This window comes from Antechinus flavipes, chromosome 2, assembly GCF_016432865.1.
Source record: "Antechinus flavipes isolate AdamAnt ecotype Samford, QLD, Australia chromosome 2, AdamAnt_v2, whole genome shotgun sequence".
NCBI lineage: Eukaryota > Metazoa > Chordata > Mammalia > Dasyuromorphia > Dasyuridae > Antechinus > Antechinus flavipes.
This window is the reverse complement of record NC_067399.1, coordinates 53,647,817-53,666,253: the sequence shown is the minus strand read 5'-3', so window position 1 is coordinate 53,666,253 and position 18,437 is coordinate 53,647,817. Positions and strand designations below refer to the sequence as shown.

The 18,437-nt window shown below is 40.7% G+C and overlaps 1 protein-coding gene across 1 annotated transcript in view; it reads right to left on the bottom strand.

The window, feature by feature from the left end:
• Positions 1-10,879, bottom strand: part of ZCCHC14 (zinc finger CCHC-type containing 14) — a 117,687-nt gene extending 106,808 nt beyond the window's left edge. The window contains exon 1 of the mRNA XM_051974804.1: positions 10,247-10,879. Coding sequence (XP_051830764.1) covers positions 10,247-10,822 — 576 coding nt within the window. The 5' untranslated portion in view covers positions 10,823-10,879. The remainder of the gene's footprint in view (positions 1-10,246) is intronic.
• Between the last annotated feature and the right edge of the window lie 7,558 nt (positions 10,880-18,437).

Below are 18,437 nucleotides of genomic sequence, written 5' to 3'. Positions count from 1 at the left end.
TGGCATTTTTTTCCAGTTTGATTTGATTTTTCTTGTACAGCAAGGTAATTGTATAAATGCATTAATACATAATAAATGCATTTTAAAAATTACTGGCATCACCCAGTAACAGCTCCTCATCACCTCATATCTGGACTATGGCAACAGACTGCTGAAGGAACTCCCAAGCACAAGTTTCTTCTCACTCTGATGTCAAAGTGATTACCCTAAAGTGAAAGTCTGACTATGTCTTGGTCTCTCTGTCATGAACATCCAAACACACTAAATAAATTCCAGTGAGTACCCTGAGACCTAGTAACATTGGCTTCTTCATTTTTTGTTTTGTTCAGTCATTTCCCACTGTTTCTCAAATAAGACATTCCATCTCCCAACCATGGGTATTCTGACAGGCTATCGCCCATGCATGGAATACTATTGCCTCATTCTGCACAACCTGCTTCCTACAAGTCTCAGCCAAAATCCCATTTTCTATAGGAAGTCTTAATTCTAATACCTTTCTTCTGCTGATTATTTCCAATTTATCTGTATAGATTGTTTCTTATATAGTTGTTAGCCTGTTGTCTTTTCCCATTTGAACTATGAAGTTCCTTGAGAGCAGGAACTGTCTTTTGCCTTTCTTTGGATCTCAAGCACTTGGCATAGTGTAGCTCCTGCATAACAGGCTCTTAATGAATATTTATCAACTGACTTTAATCCTAATTTCCCTTAAATAATTTAAGCCCCTTTCCACTTAATTGTTATAAATTAATATATGAGAAACAACTGGCTACCAACCTATGTGTAATAATTTCATAGACTCATGTCTCTTCCAGTGCCTACTTTAGTATTCTCACTGTATAAAAAGAGAACCAATTTCTTTAGTACTCTTTATATTTTAATAGCATATAGTTGTGACATACAAAAAATCTTTACAAACAGAATTAAAGCCAAAAATATTTATTAAATATTAAAATATTTAAGCAAGCTGGAAAGCAATTGTAATCATAAAAATCCTCACGAGTGTGAGTGAGTGTGTGTGTGTGTGTGTGTATTGTGGTTCTTTGAGTAAAATTATATATATAATTATATATATAATTTTACTCAAAGAACCACAATCTATTAATATTAATAATTAAAACAAATTGATGGTATTTGTGTTAGCTCCAGTCTTAAGTTCCCTATCCAAATGTTAAGTTATTTGTTTGTTTTCCCAGTCATATGCAATTCTTCATTACCCCTTTTTCTTGGCAAAGATACTGGAGCTTGGCCATTTCTTTCTCAAGCTCATTTTACAGATGAGGAAACAGAGGCAAACAGGTTAAGTAACTTGCCCAGTCAGCCTAGGAAGTGACTGATGCCTATTCCCTACTCTAGGCTCTGTACCCTACTTCACCACCAACCTGCCACTTCCCTGTATAATACTCAGTGTACTGAATAGAAGGAAAAAGCAACTCATAAAAAGTTTTTTAAAATATTAATAAGCAGCATAGAACAGTGGGTAGGGAACTGGTCATCAAATCAAGAAATCACCACCAACTCTTAACTGGCTGGGTGACTCTGCAAAAATCATATAAATTTGAAATTTCCTAAGCAACTCTTAAGTTGATGCAGAGTGCTAATTTGCATTGGTTGAGGAAATTTTCTTACCAAGATTTCTTTAAATGCATGATAATTAAAATAATAAATATTCAATTATATAGGGAGTATGGCTGGCTTCAAAGTGAGAAAGAACTGGGTTCCAAAGTCCAGCTCTGACACACACACACACACACACACACACACACACACACACACACACACGCTATGAAAGTCCAGGAAAGTTACTTAAATTCTCTGTGCTCCAAGACAACTAGATCTAAAAGCTGCACAAATTGCAGACCTGCAGTTGTAGATGGGAGTTTGCTCACCCAGAATCCTGTTCCTTACACCATGAATTAAAGGTTCATACACATGCCTTGAAGAACAAATGATATACAAACAGAAATTGATTTGCCAAGGCTCAATCAATATTATTTTATTAACTGCCTCTATGAAGGGCAAGCAGCTATCCATCAATTAAAACAATAAATTTAGAATTAAAGTCAGAGAATCACTTTTTAATTCCACAAACATTAAGTACCTATTATATACCCAAAACACTGTTAGGTGTTTCAGAACACAAAGACAAAAAAAAAAAAAAAACACAACTGTAGTTGGGCAAGGAGGTGGAAGAGAAATTAGAAGTTTCACAAAGGAGCTGGAAACTGAGCTTTGCCTTAAAAAGGAACAGAAGGATTATGGAAGTTGAAGATGAAGTAATTTTCAGGCATTTAGGCAGTAACTTGTACAAAGCAAAGGTAGAGAAGGAAAGGGAAAACTGATTTTAGGAAAACATTTAGAATGTAGAATCAACAAAAGGCATTAATATGAAATAGGGCTGGAAAGGTAGGTTGTAGAAATAGCAGATGGCCTTAAATGCCAAGATAAGCAGTGTGTTTTTTTTCTTAAAAAGCAAAGAGGAGCTATTGACATTTTTTCATAAAGTGATCAGACTCGTACCTTAAGAAGATTATTTTGGTTGCCCTGTGGAGGTTAGACTGGAGAAGAAAGACACTACAAACAAAATGGCCAATTAGGATTTTATTACAATCATCCAGACATAAAGGTGATAACCATGTGGATGGAATTGGAACCCAGACTTAGAATATATATGGGAAGTCAGGGAGAGAAGAAAAACTACAGTGACCCCAGGTTACAAACCTGGGTGATGACTGGAATGATGGTGTCTCCAAAAGAAGTTTTCAGGAAGGGGGCTGGGTTGGGGAAAGATAATGGTTCTGTTTTGGATAATATGTTTAAGAGTCATCCAGATTATGTCTTTAAGGCAATTCAAGAGCTATGTCTTTAAGGCAGTATGGAGCAGAGATTAAGGTTGGACAGTGCTGGAAGTAATCCCAGAAGTCACCTGGACCACCCCACTCATTTTACAGATGAAGAAACTGATACCCAGAAAGGTTAAGTGACTTGTCCAATGTCATATTAGTAGTAATGACTAGAGGTAAGACTTTCATCATTCTGCACAACCTTTTTCATAAATCTCTCTTAACATTGTCCTTGCATTTTTCTCCCATGGCTTGAAATTTTGATCCCTACAGTCAACTTTAAAGTGTCATCTTACTTTCTGAGCCCTTATCCCTTTTGTCCTATCAATGCTCACACTTCTCACCAAACTCCAACCCTGGATAATCCCCACCATTTGCCTCCTCTACTCCTAGATTATGCAAAAAGGCTGACTTGTATCTTTACACTAGAGATTTATGTTATCTATTCCCAAATGAGCTCCCACACAGCAAGGCAGTCCTTGTAATTTTCCCTAATTTATTCCCCATTTCACTCCTCAAATAAGGCCATTCTGAATTTAATTCTCCAGCCTCCAGCACCAGCCTTACAAAACTGACTCTCCACTGAGGACCTTGCCTCAGCCTTAATAAGAAAATTAGCATGAGAGCTATGAAGGCAGGGACTTATTTTTGCGTTTCTCTGTAATTTCAATGCTTAGAACAATGCATGGCACATAATAAACACATAAATCCTGCTGACTGACTTGCACTCCCCCTCCTCTTTGCTTCTCTATCTATCAAACCTCCTTGTGTTCTCTCCTCTTTTTCTTGCCTCTGTGAAGAAGAGGTAACCTTATTCCTTGCCAAGGCCAATCCACATGTATCCTAAATCCCATTCTTTTTAGTGTTTCCCAGCAGACTGCCTCCACAACCATTTCCCATGCTTAAGTCTGCACAACTTGAAAAAAAAAAAATCTCACTTAAGTTATTGTCCTACAGCACCTTTCTTTCACAGCTAAATTCTTTGAAAAGGCTATTTTACCCCCACTTACTTGTTTTTCAAATCCATGGTAATCTTGCTCATTTGAAACTTCTCTCTCCAAAAAGTCAGTAATGATTGACAGTTCTCTTCTCAAATGAATCTTCCTAACTTCTCTACATCATTAAGTGATCTCTTCTTGGTTATCTTTCTTGACCATGACACCCACTCCCTTTCTAAGTCACCTTTGCTGATTCTTCATCCATATCACACCCCCTAACTGTAGAAATACTCCAAAGCTCTGCCCTGGGAGCTCTTCTCCCCCACACCAGGTATTCTTAACTTTTTTTTTTTCATCATAGACCTTTTTTGGTAATCTGATTTGTTGATAGATCCCTTCTCAAAATGAGTTTTTCAAGACTGAAGGAAATGTTGAATTTCAGTTAGAGGTTAGTGAAAAATAAATCCATAATATTTCCTCCCCAATCCAAGTTCATAGTCCCTTAAAATTTATCCAGGTAAGCTATAGATTATTGACTTCATCAGCTTCCTACCTTCCTAGTCTTTCTCCTAAATTCCATTGTCACATCTGTAATTGCCCAATAGAAAATATATGCAGAGAGTTTAACATTCACTTTTGTGTTCCAAATTTTTCTCCCTTTCTTCCCTTCTCTCCTCCCCTAAGCAAGTAATCCAATATATTGTAATAAGTAATCCAATAAACATGTACAATTCTAGAAGACATTCTGAATTCTATGTCCTGTAGGCATCTCAAATTCAACAACTCCAAAACAAAACTATTCTCTTTCCCCTCCAATTCTAATTCTTAAGACACCACCATTGTTTTCTTCAACCAGGTTTGCAAGCTTAGTGCAACCTTCTCACTCTTCTCACATCACATTTCCATTAAATTGCCAAATCTTATTGTTTCTATCTTCTCTTTCATCTTGATCGCCTTTTCTCCACTCTCACAGCTACCTCAGGTTCAAGATCCCTTTCACTACTTGACTTCTTAATTGGTAGTCCTGCCTCTTAAAAGTCTCTTTCCACTCTAATCAATTCTCCATATATAGCTCAGGGGGAAAAAAAAGTGATATGCCTAAAGAATATCTCTATGTCACTCAAAAAGGGCTTCCTTATTGCCTTTATAATCAAATATAAAACCTTCAATTTGGCTTTTTAAAATCATTCACAACCCAGCCCCAACTTATTTTTCCAAACGTATGAGGCATTTTCCTTCTTCCTGCACTCTGTGCAGAAATCAATTAACATTTATTTGTTAATTTACTACCACGTGCCAGACCCTGGAGATAAAAGACAAAGATGAAAATATTCCTTTCTTCAGTCAGCTTATTCTTTTAGAGAAAGAACATATATATCTAACAAAAAATACAAAATAAACCCAAGCTAATTGAGGGAGGGAAGACAAAAGTACTTTGTTTTCCTGACAGTTTCTTTCATAACATACTGCATCTCTCATCTCCTTGCCTTTGCACTGGCTGCTTCTCATGGCTGGAATGTACTCCCTTTTCACTGTTACCTCTCAAAATCTATTGTAATTTCTAACAACCACTTCTAAATGAAAGCTCTCTTGATCTCCCCAGATTCAGGTGCTTTTCCTTTTACAACAATCTTGTATTTATTTAATAATACATGTACATCTTTAAGTCTTCACCTTTGATAAAGTGATTCACCCACTATTGATGCATTATTCTAACAAATGATGTACTATGTTATCTGGGGCTACACCTGTGATGCCATTGGTATCCCAAAATGGAAACTTTCTCCCTCTATTAATACAAACCAGCAACTATTTTTCACCTAATAATCTTAGTGTCATCAGTAATTTGCCCAGAGTCATACGACAGGATGTAGCAAAAGCAGGTCCATCCCTCCATCTACTATGGTTTACATGTCTCAATATAATGATGCCATTTACATGCAAAACATTTAGTCTAAAAATATGATAAGTACTACTCTTTCATGTCCTAAGCAACGAATCACCACAATTTAAATAAAAGCCTAATTAATTAGCTGATATTTAAAATCTTTTTATGAAAACTGACATAAGCCTGCTATGTACTATGACTTCAGTTACAAATTCTAAAATAGTTATTTGTATTTGTATATGTGCATTTATATGTATACCTGTATACATAATTTTTTAAAAAAGATTCCAAATCAGGTCCTGAAACAGCATTCTTTACTGTTTTACTATCTTAAAAAATGCTATTTTATTATCTTAAATACAAGATAGAATAAAGAAACAAAATAAACATCAGCTGGTTCTTATGGAAAATACTTTGAGAATATAATCAGTAGAGGGGAAAATCAACAGGCTATAGTCAAAACTCTTAGAAAAATAATCTTATTGCAATTCCAGGAAATCTGGAATTTCATTTCAGAATTATTCTGTTATTCTTTATTATGTAAAAGGAATGATGTCTTTTATGCCTTTTTTTTTTTTTTTTTTTTTTTTTTTTTTTTTTTTTTTTTTTTGGCTTAGGCAATTGAGGTTAAGTGACTTGCCTAGGGTCACACAGGCAGTGTTAAGTGTCTGCGATCAAATTTGAACTCAGGTCCTCCTGACTTCAGGGCTCTTGCTCTATCCACTGCAGCACCTAGCTGCCCCCCCCCTTCTTTTTTTTTAAGTGAGTCAAATACTTTATCATTCCTCAAACCCCAAACTGGCCTAACTAATATTCTTTTTTGTGACATTTTATAAAGAAAGGTCAAACTGTGGAGAAGTTCACAATTCAGAAGGATAGCTGGAAAATCAATCAACATGCATTTAATAGTCACCAGGGAATTATGTATTATGCCAGACACTACGGAAACAAAGAGAAAGGAAAAAACCAAAACCCCTTTAAAACCATCTCTGCTGCCCTAAAGAAACTTCCTATATACCTGAAGGCCATAACTATGCCTCAGTCAGTATTAACATCCCCTACATTTAGAGAAAAATACTTAGGTAGTGAAGAGAGAACTAGATTTAGGACTTAATCCATGTCTTTTGATTCCTGCCTCACTTTTCTACCTTTACACCAGAAATAATACTTGATCTATCCTACTATCACAGAGTTATTTTTAAGAAACAGCTCTGTAAATTGTTACAAAACTACATAAATGTGAGCTATCGTAATTCAGAAATAATGATGAAATATTTATGATGGTAACAGAAAAGAATTTAGGACAGAGTCAGGGAATCAAAAGGAGTCATTTTCTAGCTAATAATAACCATAAGACAAACTATCCAATATTTCACCTTTGGATTGTAATGATTTTCAACAGTGTTGAGAAAGCTTATTGGTTAACCAAAATATGTTTTTGATGATTCAAAGTATTTGTATACCCCCCCAAGACATTTTAGTTTTTATTTCCACAGTTTATTACCACTCATTTCTTTTTAGTGTTTTATTTAATAGTACCCAAAAATGTAGAATAAAACAGAAAATAAAATACAACTAACCCTTGACCCAGGAAAAGAACATTAACTATGTAAATGATGATTTAGGAGAGAGCCAGGGATCTGAGATTTTTTTTTTTTTTCAGTGTCCCTCTGGCAGGTAGTTAGGTGAAGCCTAGAAACCTCTTCTCAGAATACTGCTTTTTTTTTTTTTTAAAGTTATTGAAGGAACTAAGTTTCAGTTAAAGATTAGTGAAAACAAAGTTATTTTTTTTTCCCCATCCAAGTACACAAACCCCTGAAATTTGCCAGTCCACATATCTGAGAACGCCTGGAAAGTGGGTAGATTCCAGGTTAAGAATACTTAGTTTACAGCTAAGAATGCACACCAGTATGCATTCTTAGAAAACAGATCAATACATATCTGTACAATGCTGAGCACAGCACCATTTGTTATTAGATAAAAATTTTGGTCTTTTTTTTTTTTTTTTTTTAAGTAATGAGTCAAAAAGCCCTTTGATAGTTACCAATTGATGGCTCACTAAATACAAATCCTGATTAAGTTTTCTAGGAAAGAAGTTGGAGAATCTTAAGTTTAATGACTAAAATAGCACATAGATGCATAACCTCTATATGTTATAGACAAAGCAACTTTCCTTTTATCCATATATTTCCTGAATTTAACCGATTCAGCAAAAGTAAGAGACAAAGACCCAGAACGGAAATAAATTCAGGGCATACAGATATATCCAAAACTTTGGTAAAACAAACTGGCTTTAAATTTTTATAAAATTAAAATTTCATCAGAAAAGGTAAAAGGTAACTTTCCAGTCTTGTCCTTATTAACTGACATCCACGAATAAATTTTAAAAGAAATTATCAAACCTGTAACTGCTTTTTGGTTTCTTGATAAAAATTAATTAATTCCATTATCTGACTAATAGAGATAAAAGGTTTTTATTCCTGAAAAAGATGGAAAATAGTCCTCGAATTTTTTTTAGAATCTTAAAAAAAAAGTCCCCCCCAACACCAGATCAACAGGTGTGCCTTAATTTATTTTAATTAAGAACAAAACTTATTTAAAGCAACATCAAAATCTTAAAAATAAATCAATGATGTTGCTATTTCTCCAAGGTCCCCAACAGTTTGGAAGAAAAACTCTTATGCCTTTACATGGTCTCCTAGGAGTTTAATATAAGATAGCGTTAATATGAATTCATAATAGAGATGAAAACTGAGACAAAATTCAATTTTCAGGGGAAATTTTCAAGATTTTTTAAAACAAAAGGGCAAAATGTTTAAATGTCATCTTCCAAAATTGTCATCGGAATGAACACCATTCTTAGGCTAACTAATTTTCTTGGTTTTGTTGTTTTTTTGAGGGAGAGAATATGGGAATTGAGAAGCAAGGAACTTAATATTTTAAAAATAAATCTGGGTTCCAATAACTTCAAAGTTACTTACCTATGGTCCATCTTAGTGATAGTCAACTAGAATGTTTATTTCAATTTTGCAAGATTAAAAGAAATGCCAATTAAACAAGTACCTGGTTCAAAAATGTTTCTGGAAGAAGGACAGCTTCTAAACACACATATATACTCCGTATTAGTTATATCACATTTGTAAAAATCTGAGTGCATGACAAACAACAGGGCAGTAGGGAAGTGGGGAGAAAGAGAGAAAAAGAAAGGGAGGGGGGAAGGAAGAGAGACGGACATTCCTATCTCTAAGATTCTTTTGTTACCTGTTTTGTTTTGTTCTGTTTTAATTACTTTCCTAAAGGTGCATCTTCAGAATAAAAAACACTATCGTTATAAATGCACTAGCGGTTGCCAGATTTCCCATTAATAACTACTAAAGAAATGAAGAGTTTCTTGGATTCTGTTATAAATCAACTAAGACTATAAAAGGTCACATAAAACAGCTCCACTGGATCACAAACATGCCAATCTATTTGACTTTAGCTAAATGGGTTAGTACAAAAATGTCCATCCAGTTGGCCTATTCTCTATTTGTACATAGTCTTAACACGGACATTAAAGTTGAGGTGAATACTGAATACACACACATACATATACATATACACAAGTGTGTGTCCATATGAAGTTTTTATATAGTGATTTAAAAACTCTAAATATGAAAAAGAATGTACCACAAAAATTTGAATGGAAAACAAGAGTTACTTTATGCCACAAAAAGTGCAAGCTCAAAACAAGATGAAGGTACCACTGATTGAAATGGTACTGTTACCTTCACTAGCTAATCCCTGTTCAAAGGTTTTTTTGGTTTCTAGTCAATGAAGATTTGGAAGTCAAATTAATGATCAGTTACTGTAAAGTGGCACTAATTTTTAACCCCTTCTAAGTTTCATACTCTTAACAACAGAGTAGAGCTTTTAGCCTATCTCATGATTTTTCAATTCCATAGTCATCAAGTGTTTAGCACAAAAATCTGCTGGCGGAGAGGTGGGGAGAAGAGGAGACGGAGAGAGAAGGCCTGAGATAGGGAGGAGACTATTCCACAGGCATCTTGCGATTACATAATAACCTCAAAGTACTTAGTGTTAAAACTCAAATTTACAAAACTATAATTACAAAGCAGGCTTTCCTTTTCTACCTTGGGGACATTTCCGAAGAAACCTAATCGGAGAGTCTCAATCAAACGAACAATGAAAGGGGTCCAAACGCTCACGTTGGTTTAGGTCACTTAACGCACCAAGCAGCTGTCTTAGAATACACACAAGTAGCTGCCTCTAAAAAGAGCAATGTTAAGCATTTGTGGCAAAAATAAAATACAAGGGTTATGAACGACATTGTAGGTATCGCATCTTTACTGAATCGTGGGGAATTAACGTTAACCTTAAGAAAAAATGAAAAATTCATGGTTAAAACAAAACAAAACAAAAACCCAGACTAAGAACGGCGCTCCAGGCAGCATCTTTTGCGAGCCTCCAAAAAAACAAAGGAAGGGCCGGCGCAGAGCGGGGCCGCGGCGAGGGAGGGGCGCCCCCGGTAACAATCCCCCTCCCCCCGGGTCCCTCGGCCCCCTGGACCGCACACGCACCTTGTGGCAGGCCGGGCAGGTGGGCAGCGGGCTGCCGTGGCCCGGGGAGCTCTTGCCGCCGCTGTTGCCGCCCGGGCCGCCGCTCAGGCTGCTCTGGATCTGCGTGAGCTCCTGGCGCAGCACCTGCTTCTGGTGGAAGCTGAAGGCCGGGTGGTTGGAGGCCATGGTGAAGAGCAGGAGGAACTCATCGCCCGTGCGGCCCTCGTTGAGCTGCAGCCCGTAGTTGTGGATGATGGAGTCGATGTGCGTGAGCGTGCGGTAGAGCACCCCGGCCGCCTCGCGCTGCTCCGAGCCCAGCAGCGCTAGCGACACTAGCAGCTTGCTGCGCACCACCTCGTCCGTCAGGTTGGTCAAGCTGCCCAGGTCGGCCGGGTTGTTGGCCTTGATCTCCGAGTCCCGCAGCGAGTGGTAGTCTTTGCGGGCCAGGTCCTCGAGGCACGAGCCCAGGAAGCGGAGCTCGAGCGGGATGCACAGGTCCAGGAGGCCGCACAGGAACTCCACCCGCTGCGGAGAGGGCAGCTCCGAGAACCAGCGGTACACGCCGTCCCTCTGCAGCGGGCACCGCTTCTCCACCATGCTGCCCTGGCCGCCGCCGCCGCCGCCGCTCCGGGAGCCCGGGGGCAGGCGGGCCAGGGACACGCGCACGGCCGGAGGGCCCGGGGCCAAGTGGCGGGGGGAGCGGCCGGGGGGCAGCCGCGGCGGCGGCGGCGGGGGCTGGGACGCGCTGCGGCCCGGGGCCGGAGCCGGGGTCGGCGCGGGCGGTGGCGGCGGCGGCAGCGGCAGCAGGCGCGGCGGGGCGGGGGGGCGCAGCTCGGCGGGGCCCCCCGCCAGGTGCCGGCGGCGGCGGCGGCTGGGCGGGGTCGGGGGCCCCGCGGGAGGAGGCCCAGGGGGGCCGGTGGCCCCTCCTCTCAGAGCCGGAGCGGCGGCGGCCGGGGGCGGCGGCGACGGCGGCGAGCGGCCTCCTGCTCCCCGCTCACGGGGAGGCTCCTTCCCACCGCCCGTCCCCAGCGGCGGACGGTGCGCGGCGGTGGCGGCGGCTGCTCCTCGTCGTCGTCGTCGTCGTCGCCCCGGAGGCGGCCGCCCCCATCTCCCCCCGCGCCGCAGGGTCTGTCACTGCGGGGCGCTCCCCACGGGGGTCAGCCCGGCCATGCCGGCCCGCGCCGGGCCGCCGCCGCCTCCGCCTCCGGCTGCTCGGGCGCGGGCAGCGGTTACCACAGAAGCGCCCCTCGGGCCGGAAGCCGAGCCCGAGCCCGAGCCGGGGTGGTCACGGCCGCCGCCCTCGCCGCCTCTAGCGCCTTCTCGGCCGACGGTCGCCCCCGAGGGTCCCTCCGCGCCGGCCGCCGCTGAAAGAATTCCCTTTCCCTCAGGGCCGAGGTGGAGGGACACTTCACAGCCGCCGGCGAAGGATGGAGCGGAAGGATCTCGCTCGACCGGGACTTCCCTTTCTCCCCGCTCCCCCCTCCTCACTTTGCTCCGCTACCCCTTTTTCCTCGCGCTCCTTCGCTCGCTATCGCGGACGGATACTGGCGAACGGGAGGTGACGGAGGTGGCAGCGGAAGGATAACGACGAAATCTCCTTTCTCTCCCGCTCCCTTACGAACAGCGGGAACGAAGCAGAATGAAAAGGGGGGTGAGAGGGGGGATGGCTTCGTCTCGCGACAGTCTGAGCACCGGGTTTCCGAGCTCGGCCCCCTCCACCCCCTCTCTTCCGCTGATTGGTTCAAACAGCTCCCTTCTTTGCCCCTGATTGTTCTGGTTCCCCAACCGTCCGGCTCCTTCAACGGCCACTCCTCCCTCGAGGAGCTGTCAATCATTTTCCGAGCGCCCCCGCCCGGCTACAGTAGTGATATTTGATTGGCCGGCGGAGAGAGGGGTGGACTGGGCTCCAGGGTGGGTTTCTGGGCGCTCGACTCCCAACTCAACGCCGCTTGTGACTCCGCCGTTTTGCATTGTTCTCTGGGGAAAGCGAGGGTCTCGGAGTTCATGGATTTTTTTTTTCTTTGTTTGCATCGTAATCATGGAATGCCCTTCTTTACCCCGAAGACCCAAGCATCAGACAAGTCAACAAGCATTTATTAAACGCCTACTGTGTGCCAGGCTATGTGCTATTCTCTGGGGATACAATGGGAAAACAAGACACTGTCCCTGCCCACGAGGAAGGAGCACGTGTGTCTTGAGATATTTTTCCAAGGCAGGAACGTTTTGCAACGTATCATCTACATCCCCTGGCTTTCGTCCCTTTGAGGCCAGTGATAGGACATTTGCTAGGCAGCAGGCCAGGGTGAGGGTGCCTTGTGACAGACTTTCTCTGTGTAATAGTAATAATAGCTGACATTGATTCAACAAACATGTTTTAAGCGTCAGCTCAGCACTGGGAGGGGAGCGGAGGGAGATCAAATGATGCGTGATCTACAGGCCCTATTCCCTAGAAGCGGAGAATTTAATTGGGGGAAAGACAAGTACACAAAGAACTGGGCTTCAAGGGAAAGTGAGATAAATGCGAAGGGAGAAGTAGGGACCCTAGGCTAATGGTTGCGGTCAGCCCCATTGGAATGGGGCTTCCTGGAGGCAGAAACTTTCTGCCTCGCATTGTAGCCCGAAGGCTGGCGCAGAGCGAGCGCTTACTTGTTGACTGAGAGGCATCTCTTTAGAAATCACTTTCATCTGATGAAAATGGCAAGTCAGGAAAATGGTCGTGGAAGAAAGTGGACGTGTTTGATCTTAAAGGAAGAGAAGGGGACTTAAAAATAGGTAGAGCCACTGGTGGGGAGTTTATAGGAAGCCCTGAGGATGAAACCTCGGAAACTGGGGAATACGAGAAAACGGAGGCTGAGCTGTCATTCAGTAAGCAGTTATTTAAAGCCTGCTGTATTCCAGGCACGGTGCAGAGCCATAGGGACACAAAGAAAGGCAAAATGCAGTCGCTACTCTCAGGGAACTCACCGTCTGATGGCAGAGACAACATGCAACAATTTTGTGTACAAACAAGGTTCACAGAAGGTGGGTAAGCTGCAGGTAAACAACAGAGGAAAGGCACTAACCTCAAGGAGTGGTCCAGTTTGCCTGCAACATATGACAGGGAGTAGGGTAAGGCTGAAAAGGTTGGAACTGGAATTTTGGAAAATCGTGCATGACAGGCTAAAGAGTTTATTTTGCAATAAGGAATGAGGAATCCCTTAAAGTTTTTGATATGAGATAATTAGATAAGATAATCAATACTATTAAATCCTACTTTTCCACAGGTGCACTTTGTCCCACCTCTCTTTATCATCTTCTGTAAATATATATCTTCAACCACCACGCTAAACTCCTTCTTCAATGTTCAACCTATTCATTGTACAGATTCGATCCCCACCTCCTTCAAACCAGCTTAAATTAATCTCATCTTTAAAAAAAAAAAAAGTATATTAAATAGCCTTCCATCTCCTCAAACCTTTGTTCTATATACCTCCTCCTTTGTCATCCAAATTCCTAGATAAAGCTGCCAGTGTATACGTGGTATCTACATTCTGCTCAATTCTTTCCATTCTCAATTCCAAACTCATAATTCCAACTGACATTAATTTACCAATTAATCTCCTAATTGCAAAATTTGATGGCCTTTTTTCAGTTCTTATCCTGTTCCAATCAGCTGTACAGCTTCCTCTTTCCCCTTGGATATTCTCTTTTTGGGGTCTTTCTGATAATATTTTCTTCTGGACCACGTCCTTCCTCTCTATCCATTCCTACTTTGTGTACTTTGCTGACTCATCATTCATATCAGGACCCATTATTGTGGATTTTCCCAAAGGTTCTGTTCTACATTATCTTCTTTTCTCTTCTCTCCTCTCCTCTGTTCTGGCTCCCCCCTTTTTTTCTTCTTTTCTTTCACTTTCTCTTTAAACCCTAGTACTGTTACTTGTGAATTTGGACAATCAAGTCTACTTTTGGGGGCCTCAGTTTCCCCATTTAAACTAATAATGGGTTTGAACTTTATTTCTAATGTCCCTTCCAGCTCTAAATCCTGGAATCCTATGACTTACATCCCCACTTCTCAACCTTCTATACTCCCTTTTAGGAGATCTATCTTTTTATTTTCCCACTCTCTAAATCCCATTCCCCCTTAGAAATGGTTTTAAGAGACTCTTGGATTAGAGATGGAGAAAAAGGAAAGATGGGTGTGATGTTAAGAAGGAGATTTTGGACAAGCAAAACTCAAAGATCTCTCTCTCCCCTTAGCCTTCTCTCTTTTCTTCCTTCCCTGTTGTCTGTCTGTCTTTCCTTCTTTCCTTCCTTTCTTCCTTCCTTCCTTCTTTCTTTCTTTCTTTCTCTCTTTTTCTTCTTTCTTCTTTTCTTTTCTTCTGTTCTTCTTTTTCTTTATTTTCTGTTCTTTTATTTTTCTTCTTTTGTTCTTCTTTTTCTTCCTTCCTTCCTTCTTTCCTTCCTTCCTTCCTTCTTTCCTGTCTTCTTTCTCTGTGTGTGTCTCTCTGTGTCTCTGTCTTTCTCTGTCTCTCCCTCTTGCCTCACTTCCTCTTTCTGTGTATCTCTCTGTGTTTCTCTCTGTCTCTCTCTCTCCCGTTGTCTCTGTCCCTATCTCTTTCTTTGTCTTCTGTTTTCTCCTCAAATGAAAATTTGACATCCAACTTCCAAAAAGTATGGGGATTCCCCCCCCACACACACACCTCTTCATTGACACCTGCCCCCCTCTACAATCTTCCTTAGAGGAGATCTCTGCCCTAGCACATTTTAGAGAGAGACATAAAAACAGAATGAGGAAAAAAGCTTCTTATCTATCCCTCTATTTCTCAAAGTTTCCCCTACGGGACATATGCCATTGGACCAGCAGGTGTTCATCATCTATTTAAGAATGTTGGGTAAGTCATTCAAGTTCTCAAAACAAAAATTTATTATTTAATATTTCAGTAAATACCATACAGTTCTGTGGTTTGCCTCTTACTCCCAGAGGAGGGGAGAGGGCATCCCAAAATCAAAACAACTAGGAAAGGCCATAATTCCAAAAAAGATTGAGAAAGATTTGAGCTCATGACACTCACAAAAGGGGTGTTGACAGACAAAACAGTTTTGGAAATGAGTCAATGGGGATGAACCTGCGAGACACTGGGAAAGACAGAGAAGACAATAGACCATCAGAAGGAGAATAGACTTGTCATCCTGGGTTTCCTGAGTCTCCCACTGGGACATCATCAGTTCAGTGGAATTTCCCTTTCTCTGGCTTTGCTACAAAGGTTGCTGTTGAACACTAGCACCTCTTTTGTGAGTGTCATGGGCCTAAATGGCTCTGTAAATTTCACCTCCCTTGATTAAACCATGTGACCTTGAGCCCTTCTCTTTTGACTTTGTTTTCCTCTTCTAGAAAATGAGTGGATTATATCAGATGACTACTGAATTTAAGTTTCACCGACACTTAGTTGATCACATAATCCACAAAAGTAGCACAACAGAGAGTGTTGGATTCAAATCAGGAAGTCCCAAAATCACTTTCACCTTCACATACCGTGTGACACTGGGCAAGCAATTTAATCTCTTTGTGCCTCAGTTTCCTCATTGGTAAAATGGAGATAACACAAGCACCAACCTCATCACCTCCGAGGTTGTTGTGAGGATTAAATGAGATAATATTTGTAAACTCAAACTTTGTAAACTGTAAACTTTGTAAAACTCAAAGTGATATAAAATACTAATTATTATTAATCTTTTCATAATGAAGATGAGGAAACTGACTCCCAGAAAAAGTTATAACCCCAAGTCACAGTTTTAACAAAACTCAATTCAAATGCCTGGTGCTCAAGGAGACCTTTCCTGGTCCTTGAATGTCACATAGCAATTTATTTTATAACTGATGCATTTCTGTATAACATTGTGTGTTTTAGTTATCTGTATTGGTGCCTGTCCCCAACTACGTAAAAGGTCCACTAGGGCAAGTGCTGCTACCTACTAGTAGCTATGTAACATATTATTCCCTTGGGCTCCCTGGTTCTCAATTTCCTTACCTGTAAAATGAAGTATTTAGATGAGATGACTTCTGTCTTTTTCAGTCCTAACTTTATTATTCTATAACAAAGTTTCCTAATTCCTTTAATATTTAGGCTAGTTCTCTATACCTGGTATATACTAAATGCATATTTGAAGAATGAAGAAATGAATAAGAGGGCTGGAAGTTGAACCTAAATCCTGGTCATAGCTGGAACCCTAAAAAAAGGGACCTTAGGCTCAGAGGTTGTTAAAACTTGTCCAAATCTCTTTATCATCCTCTCCAGGATAATATTTTATTTTCCCCAATTACATGTAAAAACAATTTTTAGCATTTATTTTTTAAACATTTTGAGTTCCAAATTCTCTTTCTTCCTCCCATGTTGCTTCATTGAGAAAGCAAGCAATTTCATGGAGGTTATACATGTGTAGTTATGCAAAACATATTTCCAGATTAGACTTGCTGTGAAAAAAAAACACAGACCAAAAACAAACAAGAAAAATAAAGTTTTTAAAAATATGCTTTGATTTGCATTCAGTCAGACTCCATCCACTCTTTCTCCAGAAATCTTAAAATGGGCCCTTTTAGCTCTAAACCTTCTATGGTTTCAAAGAAAAATTCATTGTGTTCATTCAACAAAACTGTGTAGAAACCCTTGTTTATATCATATATGGAGTCTCACCTAGCCAGAAGAGTACCACAAAACTCACCTTCACAACTTCTCTTATACCTATTATTAAGCATTTAAGGAATGTCTAGTCGTCAAAAGATGAATCATGGACAATTGCCCCCTCTTGTATTGGGGCAGACCTGGCACAGTATTGAAGTTATTAAAAATGCGTCAAGGTTACAGAGACTGACCAGAAGCATGGTAGCCGGGACATGAAAGAGATAATAATTCCATATACTCTGCCTCGAGTCAACCATATTTGTAATTTTAAATTCCAGCCAAACCATTTTAGGGAGGACAATAAGATGGACAGAATTTAGAAAAAGAGGACAGGGTAATTGAAGACGTCTCCAGGCTAAGCCAAAAGGGGATTACTATAAAGAACTGGGGCTATTCAGCCTGGAAATAAATGAAGATTTGGGGAACATGAAAACTGGCAAGACTACATTACCTCCCACTTGAATTGTTTTGCAACTCATTGGCCTTCTTGCCTGAAGTCTCTGCCCATTCCAATCTATCCCTCATATGGCTCAATCATAACCAAAATTATTTCCCCAATAGACAAGTCTAACCATGCCATTCTCTTACTCGATAAATTCCAGTGGTTTTCTGTGACCTCTAGAATCAAATGTAAACTCTGGAAGCTATTAAAAGTCCTTTAGAACCTATTAGACCCTAATTTTAAAAATTTTATTAGACTTATTTATTAGATATATTATTACATATTATTGGACACAATTCTTCATACATGGTACAGCCAAATTGGCTTTCAAAAGAAATGTCTTAACATCTCCAACCTCAGTGACTTTGTACTTTGTTCCTTCTGTGCTTGTAATGCCTTCCATTCTCCCCTCCACTCCTAGCACCCTTAGTCTTCAAAATTCATCCAAAGGACCATTTGTGAAAAACCTTTATTGATTCCTATACTGTGGTATCTCCCCCTCCAATTTCTCTCTCTCTCTCTCTCTCTCTCTCTCTCTCTCTCTCTCTCTCTCTCTCTCTCTCTCTCTCTCTCTCTCTCTGTGTGTGTGTGTGTGTGTGTGTGTAGTACTTCCTGCCTGCCCAATTATCTTGTGTGTGTTTCTATAGAGTAGTATGATAAGGCACACTTGGTAACTTGGAAAACTTGGATTCAGATCTTACTTTTGTCACTTTCTAGTTTGTGACCTGAGGCAAATCACTGGATGCTTTTAAGTTCCTTTCCTCATCTATAAAATGAGGAAGTTGAATTCAGTGACTTCTGAAATCTCTTCTATCTCCAAATCATAACCTTTACATGTTTTCTCCCCCGTAGAATGTAAATTACTTGAGGGCGGGGAGTTGTTTTTTGTTTGGTTTTTGTTTATTTTTGCCTTAGCACAATGCTTGGTACCATAGGAGACACTTAAATATTTCTCAATTGGTAGATCAACACTCCTGCACACCTACTGTGTAAATCCAGGTAGTGGATTAAAACAAAAGTGAAACATTCTCATTCTGATGCCCTTGAGATATGCTTATAATCTTGTGAGAGGTGACAGTAGATAAGTAGATATGTAGGCTGGTACAAA